Here is a 14,213-nt window from a genome sequence, read left to right as displayed (position 1 = left end):
GTATCAGGAGATGACAACATCCAGCAGACAGAGATTTTCTTATGCTGCCATGTAACCAAAAACTACGCATTGGAATTTGACATTCTTTTTGTATATTCCCAAATTATTGCATCTATTTTTTGGCACCGCACTTCAAGAAAAATATGGAGAAGAAGGACACAGGCCAGCAGAGAGCTACTGAGATGGTCGGGGTCTAGAGTGCATGACCTGTGAGGAGAAGCTGAAGGAGCTGGACCTGTTCAGTCTGGCAAAAAGGAGGCAAAAGGTGCTCTAACAGCTGCCTACAACTCTTTGAAGGCCAATTGCAAAGATAATGAAGGCAAACTATTCCTGGTAGTGCCAGATGATACAGCAAGGGGCAATTGTCACAAACTGCAGCTTGACAGGTTCCGGCTAGATATCAAGAGAAACTTGCCCACTAGGAGGCTAGTCCAGTACTGAGGCAGGTTGCCCACAGAGTTTCTGGACTATTCATCCTTGGAGGTTTTCAAGACTTGGCTAGACATGCAATGGCTGACCTGATTTGGTGCTGGTGGTTGTTCCACTTCAAGGGGTAGATTGGATTAGATGGCTTCCAAAGGTCCTTACCAACTCTGTTTCTTTGATTTTAAGCCTCCCAGAGTTAAGTGAGTGCAGGAAAAATTCATTCTCCAATAAGCTTCTAAACCAAGCTTAACGTGCAAAAACTTGAAAGCACACTCCCAACTGCGCATTGAAAACTCACATTTTATAAGGCAAATAAACAATCACGTCCTAGACAGCAGGAATGTTGATGTATTTATTTATTTTTAAATTTCAAGATTTTTTTAATACAGCCTCTGCGGACTGAAGGATCTGAGTCGTGGTTTTGAAAGGCTGAGGTTGGCAGAGCTACAGAACACATACAAATTGGCAGCTATCCAGAAAATGCCAGTATGTAGAGTTGAACAGTGTTAAAAAGCAGGCAACTGAAACTTGTGCCCATCATTATCAGTGGTTAGAGTTTTATACGAAGAGTCTAAGAAGAATAAAGGTCTAATTGAAATAATCTGAACCTTAATCTCAGATTATAGGAAGAGAATTTGGTGTGGAAAAGGAAGCGATTGGAATAAAATCTTTATTTTCATAAAGGGCATAATCTGCCAAAGAAGGACTAAAGCTCAGTTGTCTTTTCTCACTGAGCCTGTTTTTTTCTGCATTGCATAGATTTGATAAAATTAATTAAAAGTGAAGCACTATGTATTTGCACTTGCTCAATACAGTCCCCAGCACCTTGCAATTATAGGATTTTTCCATTTCTACTATTCATTTTCCTGAAAACCTTGGTTTAATGTATATTGCAATATCTAATTTTAATCATTATTCCCAGCCAGCACAGAGAGGACTATAGGAAGAACCTTCAGAATGCTCTGAAGAGTGGGATGTAAAATCAATTTGTGCCTTGGAGTGCAATTTTTTGTGGGGGTTTTTTGACATTGCTTTTGGAAGAAATCATTATTATTTCACCACTGTTTGGTGCTTATTCATTTTGCTCAGTTTCTATCATAGCCCATGAGGAGTTTTTCATATAAAAGAAGCATGTTCAGAAGCATGAAGATGTGACCCACAATGCTTAATTCTGTGTGCTCCACACATTTAAAATTTGCAGCAATAATTGAAATATGAGATTACTTCCTGTCTGCATACCAGACCAGAGTTACTCATTTGCTGTTATAACTCCTGAATTACAAATTGCTTTTTTTTAAACTAAATCGTCTAGTGTTCTATGGATATTTTAATTAAGAAAAAATATGACTTTGTTTTTGTTGCCTAACTAATGTTCTTACTGTAAGTAATTAGGATTTGTTTTCTTTTACAGGGTGATCAAGGTCTTCCTGGTTCTGTTGGTCCAAAGGTAAAGAAAAAAACAGTGTTTTTATGGGATAGCATTATCACTCCAATATAGCATGTTGCTTATAATTTACCATTGGAAATAGCTGAGAAGTCTAGAAGATTATTATTGTGCAATGTAATGAAGTCAGCAAACCTGACTTCTCAGTTCACCAAAGCACATATTTGCATCTACTTGTGCATTCCCAGTTTAACAATAGACTGACCTTTCACTTTAGGGCGATATTGGAATCACTGGATCAATAGGCCCCAAAGGAGAAGCAGGTGCTGATGGGCCTCCAGGGAAACCTGGACCACCTGGACCACCTGGACCTCCTGGACCCCCAGGTCCAAGCTACGGTTTGGGATTTGAGGTATTTTTCTATTATGGGGTTTGTTGTAACTAGGGATCCATTTCCTTCAGAGAATGGGAGATGTAATCATCTGTGTATCTCATAACTATCACAGATACTGATCACAGATAGATTAATTTTCCCCCGACTGAAATTTGTCTGTCAATAGCCTACAATTCCTTTTTCCATGGGCATTCGGCCATTTAGTAGGCCATGCTTAGACCATGCAAGTGATGGATTTCTTCAAGCAATTTTCATGAAACTATTCAGTAATGCCAGTTTTAAGGTGCTATTATTGATGCTAATATCATTTGCTAAAATCAAATGTTCAAAGCTACTACTGCACTACAAGGAAAAGCTCCTTTGAAACCATTTCATTTTTTCATGTAAATAATTTAGAGCAGAGATCTAAATATACACGGACACCTGCCAGTATTCATTAAAATTGAACTGCAGGTTCTGCTTAAGCTACTACTTTCCCATGCTGTCATTTTTGAGGCCATAAGTTTAGGTTAGGCATGTCACTTATGTAAGGTGGAACTACACAGTCAAGTTTTAGACATTTATGACCTCACGGTCTAAAAAAAAAAAGAAAGAAATTCCAGATGCTTCATTTTACTTCTAAAAGTAATACCTTCATCACCTTCAAATATGAGATCTGGTCACCTCAAGCTGAGTTTTACATGTCATTTGAGAACTGCTCATTTAGATAATCTTTCTGGAGCAGAAAGCAACTGTGCAGTACTGAAAGCCAAAGGGAGCACACTCAGGTTCAACAAGAGCTTCTGCATTTGACATTTTTGTCAAGTGATTGCCTGCATGACATTCACATATGGCTCTTCCCCTTTTTTCTTTTTCCATGCATTTTTGTTTTCTATTTTAGCTGTTTGGCTCAAGAGAATCTTTTCAGAGATTTTTTCTTTTTTTTTATTTCATAGGATATAATTCATGTTTGCACAGAAACTAAGGGCAGTTTCATCAGAGTAGGCAATGTCTGACCAAAACTACTGTCCATGTATAGAACTGAAGTGGTAAATTGGTGGTGTTTGAAAAAATGCCCCTTTACTTGCACATAAGTACACATGTTTCTCCCAGTATCAACACTACCCCCTTTATATTTCTCTTTGGTTTACTACAGAAACACTTCAAGTACTCCAGGTACAGGGCTGACCACTGATGCTTGTTTGGAGGTAAATTCCAATATCTGATATCTGACTAAATAGTACTGTACACTACTAATTAATAATCTCACTGACATCAGTGGATTTCAATAGACAAAAAACCTCTCAGGTAGCTCTTAGTTACCACCACTGCAATCGTTAGGAAGGAATGGCATCAAGTGTAAGTGTACAAACAGTCCATTGCATTAACTTACACCCGCTGTAAAAGCTAGTGCAGAGTCTCCCCTGAATCAGTACCTGCTTGGCTCAGAATGGAGTCAGGACTGCTGGGAAGCCTCATCTTCATCCTAGGCCTGATATGAGTTAGAGCCGTGATTGCTTCTTTGTCTTATATCCATCTGCTGTGACCCTTGAGGACCCAGGTATGCATTAGGTGTTGCTCTGCCCCATTCACTCTATTTGAGGAGAAGCCACCTTTGCCTCATTACATTGACAAAGAAATCCCCTGCAATTAGGTGGTTAGGGCAAACCTCTGCCATTTCTGATGCCTAAACTTCAGAGAACAAAGTTATCAGAAGAGTAGGGAACGAAAAAATTGGGAGTCCTCTCTTTGACAGACACAGAAGGATCCAAGCTCTAACTCCAGCAACAACTAGCTTCATTTAAGCTTCATCCTGTCCAAGCTGCATTAGCATGGTTGTCATTTCCCTGAGAGGAATTATACTATTAATAGACTTGCTAGTTCTAGCTGAACTTTTGGATGCCCACCCCTGCCATCTGTTAAGGCAGCACTGTGGTCTGCCAGTTCGTTAGGGCTACACTACCTTTTGGTTGGCAATCTGTTTATTGCTGTAAAGCTGTCTCTGAAAAAAATTCCTGTTAGCACTTGTTAGCATCTGTGATCAGCTATGTGCAAAAACCAAATGGCTTTGGGAAAAGAAAGAGACTGCATTTCTGGCACTTGTGCTTGCCAAAAGAACAGTTTGAGTTGCAGAAGGTACCTGGTAAACCTGTTAAAAACATGCAGATGTCAAAAATGACAGTATGTTTTATAAAGCAGGCATCAAACACTCTCTTTAAGGAAAATATGTTGGCAGAGACAGACCAGTTAAAGCACAATGGAGGCAAGGGAAGGAAGGACCTAGAAACACAGCTTGCAGTTTACCCTAAGAAGTTACTGTTTAGCTGAACAGGCCAAGCACACCATCTCAACAGATCTTCTGTTGATATTTGACCTGCTGAAAATTGATGGAGGAACTAAATGCAAGGCTGAGTAGCAATCATTCTCAGATGAAATTACATGGAAGGGCTTGATCCAATCTAATGGCTAGTTGTTCCCTGCCTCAGCTCCCAAAAGGGAGGTCCTGATCCCAGCTCTGCACTGCTGCTTCCCTTTCACTTGTTCTCATGGGGTTGGTGGAGGAGGAAAAAGAACAAGACCTCTCCTTTTCATTGGATCAGTTGACATCTTCCATAACTTCAGCATTAGGCTGTCATTTCATAGCAGTGTAAGCTGATCTAATTGGTCTTCCTACCCTTTTCCTTACACTGTCACTGGTGTACATCAGCCTCTTGGTGATCTGAGCCATTTCAAGACACTAACAAAGCAGAAAGCCAAGTATGCAAAGATTATGGGTCCTCTAACCATGGTAAGCTGAAACAACAGCTCACTGTCACTCAGAGGTGCGGATTCGACTTCCTTCCCCCTGTTCCTCCTCCCATCTGCAGCCATTCATTGCATGTGCCTGCTGTTTCCATGCACTAGCAGCCAGTGTTCCATCAACCCTTCCACAAGCCTGGCTAAATTTAACTTGCTAATCTGGTGGAATTTAACACTTTTTTCTTCAGTTTTGCTGGGATTACTGCTGAAGATGCTAATACAGTATCATATACATTGTAGGCAGAGCAATAAGAAAGTCTGCTTGGACGAAACTTTGGAGTTTAAAGCAAGGCAGGCTTTTATTTGTTGCTAATTTCCCAGTGCAGACCTGAAAATTTAGGATGGTTTTGTTTATTCCCTTTTTTCCTCCCGAAAAACTCGGATGATGGATACTGCATATTTCATGTGCATCTCCTATGGGGATTTAGAGAAGTCTCCATTAAACTGATCATATCCCAGTCTCTCATGGACATTTCTTTTCACCAGACTGTACCAACTAAAGGAGGGGGGAAACCAAGCCTCATACCCAAATTTACCGCTATTCCCCAGAGAGGCTGATATTCTGCCTTTTCTTCTTTTCTTCTTTCAGAAATACATATTCGCTCATGAGAAATATTGTGCCTCAAAATAGAGGTTAGGGAAGTCTTTGTGTATACTGAAGAAATTTAATTAGATGTGCCCTTTTTTGGCACGCTGCTGCCCCTAAGGTTCCAGATGCCATGGCAGTGAATGGTCCACAAGGAATTAAAACTGAGGAACGTTTCTTGGTGTTGTACTGTTATCAATTTTGATGGTTTTTTTGGCAAGCAGAGGCTCACGAGCTCTTAGTTCTGGCTGTGCTAGGCACTATACAAATACGTCTGGTAAGCTCTCCCCCTTCTAAAGAGCTCATAGTCTGAACAAAAAGTGGAAGCATTAATGCCTTTTCTTTTGCTAGTGCTAAACTAGTAAATTTAACCTGCTAAACTGGTGGAAAACTCTCCCCACTCCAAAAAAATTGCTCATTTTCTGCCATTTTAGTGAGTTAAAGTCATTCACGGGAAAATCAGAGGATTCAACATGTGGCAGAGCTGGTGAAAATGGAGACTGTATGGCTGTGAGCAGGAAAGAGGAGTGAAGAAAGAGCGAGATTTCCCCTTTTCAGAAGAAGCAAACCATTAGGTCATTTAAAACTGCAGCTGAAAACAAGTGAATCGTTTCCTGCTGGCATAGTTCATCAAAATGGCCTAAAGCACAGTCTGTCAAGCTCTGGAATAGGCATAACACAAGGAATAGGAACATGTGGCTGGGGTGCAGGATGAGGCTAAAACAGTGAATTATGACAGTCTGCAGCTTTATTATTTTGGCTACTTTGGAACTTCCACCTCATGGCTCTGCACTGACTTTGGAAGAAGTCAGAACAATCAGAGCTGGAAGCAGGTTGCCACTTTCTCTATTGCATCCTTCAAAACCTCTAGAAAATCTCTATAGAAAATATGAATATTTCCCTCAAAAAGACATCTATTTCAGAGAGATCTTTTTTAAGTCAGGAGATGGTCACCATGATGGTCAGAGAACTGAAGCACATAACCTGTGATGAAAGGCTGAGGAAACTCAGCTTGCTTATTCTGGAGCAGCCTTCCAATACCTAAAAGGAGGTTATCAAGAAGACACAGCCAAGATCTTTACCGTGGTGCACAGAGTGATGAGAGACAGTCAAGCTTGAGAACAGGTGCTTAGAGAGATTGCAGAACTGCATTCTTGGAGGTTTCCAAGACCCAAATGGACAATGCCCTGAGCAACCAGATTTGAAGTCAGTGTTGACCCTGCTTTGAGCAGGAGGTGGGACTAGATAGCCTGATGAGGTTCCTGTCTAACCTAACGAATTCCATGATTTTGTGACAGAACAGTTCTTTCAGTTCGTGTTCATTTCAGCCCACTGCACTCCAGGCAGGAGTTCAGCATTCAGCCATGAGAGTTAGGAAGGACCTTTATTTTTGAATGATGATTGCTGGTCTTAAATTGCCTGCAGGCCTTCCCTGCCTTAGATCAGTTATGTAACCATTAATAGTCATTACGATATTTCAGTAACAAGGTGGTAAAGAAGCACTAACAGAAAAATACCACTACAGTATGCCTAAACATACTGCATACTTAAAACTGTGATACTGTCTCACTTCTGTCTGATGCTCTCCAGCCTGAAGTACCAGAAAAATGCTGTCAGAGTGGCAAGTCTCTAAAGACCAGAGGTTTTTACACTGTATGAAAGATCAACATACTCATGTCATTTGAGTGTAGCTTATCTCTAAAACAGCACACATTGATCAAAAAGAAGTTAATGAGAAAAATTTAAAAATATTTGCATTCACTGTTTATCCAGCTTTTACAGTACTCTAGAAAACAGAGAGAGTGAAAAAAAAAAAGAGAAATACTTAATTTGGTGTAACTTTTTTCCCTTTCACCAGGACATGGAAGGATCAGGGAGTATTGGCTTGTTAAGTGAATCCAGAACTCCCGAAACAAGAGGGCCAAAGGTAAGAGGGTGTTTGGGGGGAGAAGAGTTTTTTCTTTTCATAAACAAAAATGTCCTTCTCTACTATTTGGAAACCCGTATCCCCAGTCAGCAATAGATCTAGAGTGACTTCACTGCATGTGATTTAGTTCCTATAGACTCACATTGCAAAAAGAGTGTCCTCAGAAGAGGCTGAATGATATTTTTCTGATTTCTGGTGGGCAGATCATTTTTAGATAATTGACTTTCTACTCTGGTAAGTTTTGCAGAGATTATAGGATGAAATGGAGTTTCTTTGTATGGTCTTGTTCTGTATTCCCTGTTTTTATCCCAGATAGAAGCCCTTGCTGCTTCTTTCAATTGTTTTTCAATTTATAGAAAATAAATAGAAACTAAGACCTAAAACATTCTAATGCTGATAATTAAATCCAAGTGTACCCACACATAAACTGAGCTGTTCAGTTTTCAGAATACAATACGGAAAATAGGAGACATTTTAGTGAGCATATGCATAAAGGATTGGAGTTGTAATGTGAATTCTGTCTAATTATTGAACAGATCTGGAATTCTTATGTAGAGAATAATAAAAGAAGAAACAATAAGTTTTGGGTTTTTTATTATTTTCATAATTGAACATCAAAGTTGATAGAATTGAAAGACAACACACTTAAAGAGAAAGGTAAAAAATAAGTTGTGTAATAAATAATTAAACCAGGGAACTCACTGCCATAGGATATTAATGATGTCAAGATTTCAGCAAGATTCTAAGAGAAATTGGACATCTATGACAATAACAAACCATCATCTTTTGCATTACAAAAGCTACACTTTGACAATTAATATTTTATGTTCATGTTTCTTAATATAAGTCAAGTTGTGACTGATTCCCCATGGGTGGACACTGGACATGGTGTCTTTACGCTTATATTGAAAAATTTAGCCCTCGCTACTGATAGAAAAAAAAGAGAAATGAGAACTAGTAAATGGGGAAAAACAAAATTGTTATTTTCTTTCTCAGTGGCTTTGACAGCTCGGTAGATAACGCTGTTTCATAAACACTTCACCAGTAAAAATAGCATACTCTACCAAGCATTTCCTTCAAATGTATAATCAAATCCTTCTGGCTTTTTCTCATTTAGCAACTACGAATTTGCATTACATGAAAGTAACCCAAGAATTAGTGTGATACCATTGATTTAAAGTCTTTTAAAAAGCCCTTTCCAACTTTAACTGATGAATTGCATATATTGATAAACTGAAGTGAATAGTTATGGTTTGACCATCAAATGTTCATAATCTGAAACACCATTTAGACTAAAAAAAATTTCCCAGTTATATGGAAACAATTTCCCAGGAGAAGGGATGTTTTTTCCTCCATCACCTTCTCTCAGGAGATTTCTGTCACTGTGGGCAACTTTAAAACACCAAGGGTCACATGCCTCCTGTGCGGAATGCATTGTCTCAGTGTGTTACCAGATCATTTGGTTTTATCTTAGTCCCTACCAGTAACACCAAAACTGAAGCATGTGTTGCCTTTTGCAAAGTAAACAATTATCCAGCATTCGTATTCCCAGAGCTGTCCAAATTGCTCCAGTCTGATGCTCGTGAGTCCTGCCCCTGTGCTCATTCCAGCAGAAATCAGCTGAAAGAATGAATCTTGTTGCCCAAGTCTGGAGAGGGTGCTGCTGAAAAGGACCTTGGGGTTATGGTAGTAGATGCCAGACCGAATATGAACCAACAGTCCACTGTCAGCACAAATAAGGCAAATCAAGTACTGGAGTACACCAGGAAGAGCATGGACAGCAGATACAGAGATGTTACTATCCCCCCCCACTCAGTGCTAGTCAGGCTGCATTTGAAATACTACATCCAGTTTCTGACAGCCCATTTCAGGAAGGATCTGGAGAAGGCCACAGGCCAGGAGAGAGCTACTGAGATGGTCGGGGCCTAGAGTGCATGACCTGTGAGGAGAAGCTGAAGGAGCTGGACCTGTTCAGTCTGGCAAAAAGGAGGCAAAAGGTGCTCTAATAGCTGCCTACAACTCTTTGAAGGCCAATTGCAAAGATAATGAAGGCAAACTATTCCTGGTAGTGCCAGATGACACAGCAAGGGGCAATTGTCACAGACTGCAGCTTGACAGGTTCTGGCTAGACGTCGGGAGAAACTTGCTCACTTGGAGGAATATTCAGAATAAAAAAAAAATAATGAGAAGTCCAAAAACAAGTCTAAAGTTGCCCTTTCTGACCTGTCTAAATGACAGCCTTAATCTCAGTTTTGCTTTTATAACAGGCATTGTTTCCAAGTCACTCTGCTATAAATACAGAAAAATGCCTTCTAGCAGCTGAGCAAAATGCTGAAATGTTATTTTCCTGTTACCACTTAGTCACTCCCCAATATTTGGGTCACTAAAGATGCAGAAGAACTTGCCTCTAATCACAAAAATGATTTTAGGTACTTGCTGGTACTGCATGAAAACATTATGAGCCACTTACACTGTGTGAAAACCCTAGAGGCTCCTGATTGTGTTAGAGGGAAAATTGAGTATCTGCTTCTAAGAGGGCTGTAATTAAAAGCAGCTGCTAGGAAATCAACTACAGTTATTCGTGCTATGTTCGCATCTGTTTAATTTTTTAATGGGATGGCAGTTTCCCCAAAAAACACATGATAAGAGCTTTGATTACTGTTTTGTAAAATTAATAGTGATATAAATAAAGCAATTAGGATTCGATGGATAAAAACCTTATTTCAATCTTTTATGAGAAAGTGCTCTGAAACAGAAGTATCAAATGCATTTTTTCTGTAGGCTCAGCTATCTTTTCCAGGATTTCTATTCCCTTTCTCCTGAACATCTGTGATGAAACAGGGATTGTGCATATGTTTCGTTGGTATTGATTTGTCAGTGTCTTGTCTTCATATTCAAGATGAAGATGACTTGACGACTTTGTTGAATTTTCATTTCCATCCTACCTTCTAAAATGATCAATAATAGTATGGTTCATTTTGACATCAAAGAGTTGTAATTGGACTGTATCATTGACGTCACCATATGGAGAGAAGAGGATTGCTTGCAATCCCCAATCTTTGTTTCAAACTACTTTTACACCTGGAAAGAAAATGCAGTGTTGCCTCCAAACTAGAAACATATCTTCATTATAGCCAAGGAGACAAATAATTCAAAAAACTAAGCACTTGAAAGTAACCCCTTGCAACAAAAGCACTTGGATCTTTCACTTTAATCTTGTCATTACATACTATTACCTATTTTAAGAAAATGTTAGAAATAAAGCTATCTTTCTAAGAGCAAAATCTTTAGATCTTTGCATGATAACGTAGAGCAAGTCACTATGTATTAGAACAACAAATCTGAAACAATGTTTACATTTTACTACTCTCTGTTTTACTACTGGTCGCAGACATTGTGTTTGTAACAGTTGTGGGTTTGAAATTGTTTTTTTCTGAAAAAAATTATTATGAAATTCCATTAAATTCCAGTAAATTCAGTGTGATTTTATAGGGTTCTGCAGGAAGACATGGAGAACGTGGACCATTTGGACCAAAGGTACCCTGTATAACAAAGAGCATTTGCAAGCTAGCATATTTTGCTTTGGCATAGATTTTTGATTTCTATATTCCCAGCATTTGCCTTAATAAAACAACTTTTTGGTTAACATTCATATATTGAACAAGTATGGGATAAATTTTGTTCTCTTTCACATGGGGTATGCAATGTTATTTTGTACTACTGGAATGCAGTTGTATCTTACTGTACATTACTGGACTGGGGATAAATAGAATTATGTCACATTTACACTAGAACAGTGGGGAGCTGTTCCAAGGAGTCTGCTGTAACATGGTACTTTCATTTCACTTTTTAGGGAGTTTGGCAGTTTTGCTTTCTCTCTCATTTGTACAATATCATTGTGGTTTCCAAAAGATTGTAAGTGTGCAATTGAAAGAGAAAGCTCTAGAAAAATGACCTTCTGGAGTGACTGTAGAAGGCTCTAGGAAAAGGTCTTAGAAGATTCTAGGGAAAAAAAAGTGAATCGTCGTAACTTTTTTGCCTTGGTTTTGATTTGAGCTCAGCTGTAACTGAATTTTTCCACTTTCAGGATGCTATTGGTTAAGTAACCTTGAACTCGTTTAGGCCAGAAACATATGCTGAAAAAAGGGAGAGACAAAAAAAAAGGAATAAAAGGGCAGATTCCCAGAATGGGGCCGTAGCCAGGAAGAGGCTGTTTCTGTTCCTTTATAAAGCCTAAATTCTGCTCAAGTTAACAATACAGCATGCCAACACCTTTTCAGCACCTTAAATCTCCAGGGTGTAGTTTAAGAAGCTCTAAATCTTCATTGCCCTGGGAAATGAGAGCAATGTTCAGATAGCAGGAGATGGAAATGATAGCTGGGGGCCCCCATCCTTTCTTCCTTAAATCTATTTCTGGACACACACAGCACAGAGTCACTGGCTACCCAGAAAGCAGAATATCGCTAGCAATAGCTGCAAGTATCTTTCCTACCTAGAAGAGCAGCAATTAGAGACCTGGACAGCCTCTGATGTCTAGGGTCTTCAGAGTTAGGCCAAAAGGCCCTCTACTACGTAGCCCGTCCTGTTAATGCTGGACAACACGAACAGATGCAGTCTCTGTGCTAAAATACATTTCTTGTTAAAAATTTACTCTCTTCCCTTAAATAGAAATACTGTTTTTAGAATATTGTGGAATTTTTTTTCCACAAAGACTTCAGAAAGGAGGTAGCATTCTGGATTTAGGATTTGGACTGGGACTGAAAAGAAAGTTATCAGCCTTTAGCCAGGAGACTTCACCACAACCTATACTTGCCTTTTGGTTGATGAATCTTGAGTCATTCATCCCCAAAATGATGGAGACACAGAAAAGAGCTGATCATCTGTTTCCTGACATCTTACAAGCCAGGTACACTACATCAAAATTAATATAAAGTGGCTGTAACACACTCTCATTCTCAAGGGGGTGAATTTTACACCCACTTTTCATGGTTATAATTGACTTCACTAGGCAACAGTGGCAAAATACAACAGCCACCCACTTTTAAAAAGCAAGAGCTCATGCATCACATCTTTACAGTTTAAGGTACAGTTAAATTATGTTTCATATATCCGTCATCCTTCAAACATCCTAGACTAGAGCTGTCAGAGCAAGCTTGTTGCGACCAAAGTTTGACCTGTTTCCTAACCAATAAATATAGATCCAAATTCTGCTTTCACATTTATTATTACAGAAAGCTTTCTTTCTTAAAAAATACATAATATACAGTCTTCCTGCATTCATGAATGTAAACACTCCCAAAAGACAAAACTGAGAAAGGCTTTTCAGTGAGTGCAAATGTAAGTTTATGCAATGATCCTAACTCCTTGTGACTTTATTGCTGTTTCTAGTCTCTCTCTCAGCTGAAATCAGCTAAATTACATATTTACTGTCTGTAATGAAATCAAGGAATTCTGCCCGCTCAGAGCCAGAGCACTGCAGAACTTGTCCCACAGGTGGAGCAGTGAAGTATTTGACACGCTGCTCGTGGTACAACACAGTGCCTCAGTAGATGAGGAGGACGGGACAGTGGGGAAGGGACTTGTTTATCTTTATTGAAGGAAGACGGTTAGTCACTTGTGGAGGTAAAGATCACTGTGGCTTTGGGAGATCTGGGAAACGGGTATGGTCCCATGTGTAGATTTTGGCCAACCAAAAAGAAGGTTCAGGCATATGGCTTGGTGCATGCTCAGCAAAAGCAATGAGTAGCAACCATAAACTCTAAGAAGATGCTGGTGGCAGTTGAAGATTAAATCCCCAGAACCAAATCGCAAAAGTATGCTGAGCATCACTTTACAGAAAATATACCCTCTTTTTGACTAATCATTTTGCCCCATTCGGTCCCTTTATTTTCAGGGAATGTAGCACATGTGTAGAATATGTGTAATTACAGCTCACTTTGATACTTCAGCCTGTGTCTCTGTTTCAGGGAGAAAGAGGCAACATTGGTCCACCAGGTTCAAAGGTGGGAAACTCATTTAACTTGATCTAAAACTTCAGCAAGTTCTTTCCTCCTCTTAGTTTCCTTTCTTCTTTTTATGAACTCAGGTGATAATGAACATTTCTAGCACGGTCAGAATATTAAATCCCAGAGAGATTTCTCTGGAAAAAAAAGAACTGAGTTGAATTGTGATTATCAACAGCCAGTGTTACCTGTTGCTTAAGACTTCTGTTTAAAATACAGTTAAAACTGCATTTAAAATCCAGTTCCTCAGATGTGCAATACCATGGTGTTGTTTGAGGCCATTTTCATTTTCAGCAAAATTGAAATGAAGATCAACAAATTTTATATAAAAAAAATCAAGTTCCATGTGCCTCTTCATCCTCATTCTCATGGTGTATAGCTTGCACCTCGCACCTGAGCACTCCCCCCATGACTCACCTTTGTGGTACAAGAGCAGATACATACAGTGCCATGCAGAGGCCTTAGGAGCCACCCATGACCCCAATCTGGTGTTCAACACACAGGCCACTGTTGTGACCTATTTCTGTGCTAGAACTTGCCCACCATGCCGCAGCCACCTATCCGATACATGACCATGCAGTCATGCAGTTAGTGACTGGAAGGACCCTCTCGAGGTCATCTAGTCCAATATCACACAAAGTATGAGATCACCAAGACTAGATCAGGTCAGCAATGTTTTTTTGCTCACCTGTCTTAAATACTTCCAAGGCAGCTCC

The 14,213-nt window shown here is 39.4% G+C and overlaps 1 protein-coding gene across 2 annotated transcripts in view; it reads left to right on the top strand.

Moving 5' to 3' along the window:
• The window catches only part of COL15A1 (collagen type XV alpha 1 chain), a 151,579-nt gene that overhangs the window by 94,021 nt on the left and 43,345 nt on the right, over positions 1 to 14,213 (top strand). For both annotated transcript variants that reach the window (XM_026115040.2, XM_064506809.1), the window contains 5 exons: positions 1,838 to 1,873; positions 2,088 to 2,222; positions 7,427 to 7,495; positions 10,988 to 11,032; positions 13,462 to 13,497. In XM_026115040.2, coding sequence (XP_025970825.1) covers positions 1,838 to 1,873; positions 2,088 to 2,222; positions 7,427 to 7,495; positions 10,988 to 11,032; positions 13,462 to 13,497 — 321 coding nt within the window. The remainder of the gene's footprint in view (positions 1 to 1,837; positions 1,874 to 2,087; positions 2,223 to 7,426; positions 7,496 to 10,987; positions 11,033 to 13,461; positions 13,498 to 14,213) is intronic.

Source organism: Dromaius novaehollandiae, chromosome 2 (assembly GCF_036370855.1).
Source record: "Dromaius novaehollandiae isolate bDroNov1 chromosome 2, bDroNov1.hap1, whole genome shotgun sequence".
Lineage (NCBI taxonomy): Eukaryota > Metazoa > Chordata > Aves > Casuariiformes > Dromaiidae > Dromaius > Dromaius novaehollandiae.
The sequence above is the reverse complement of the archived record's forward strand: the minus strand, read 5'-3'. Positions and strand labels throughout refer to the sequence as shown.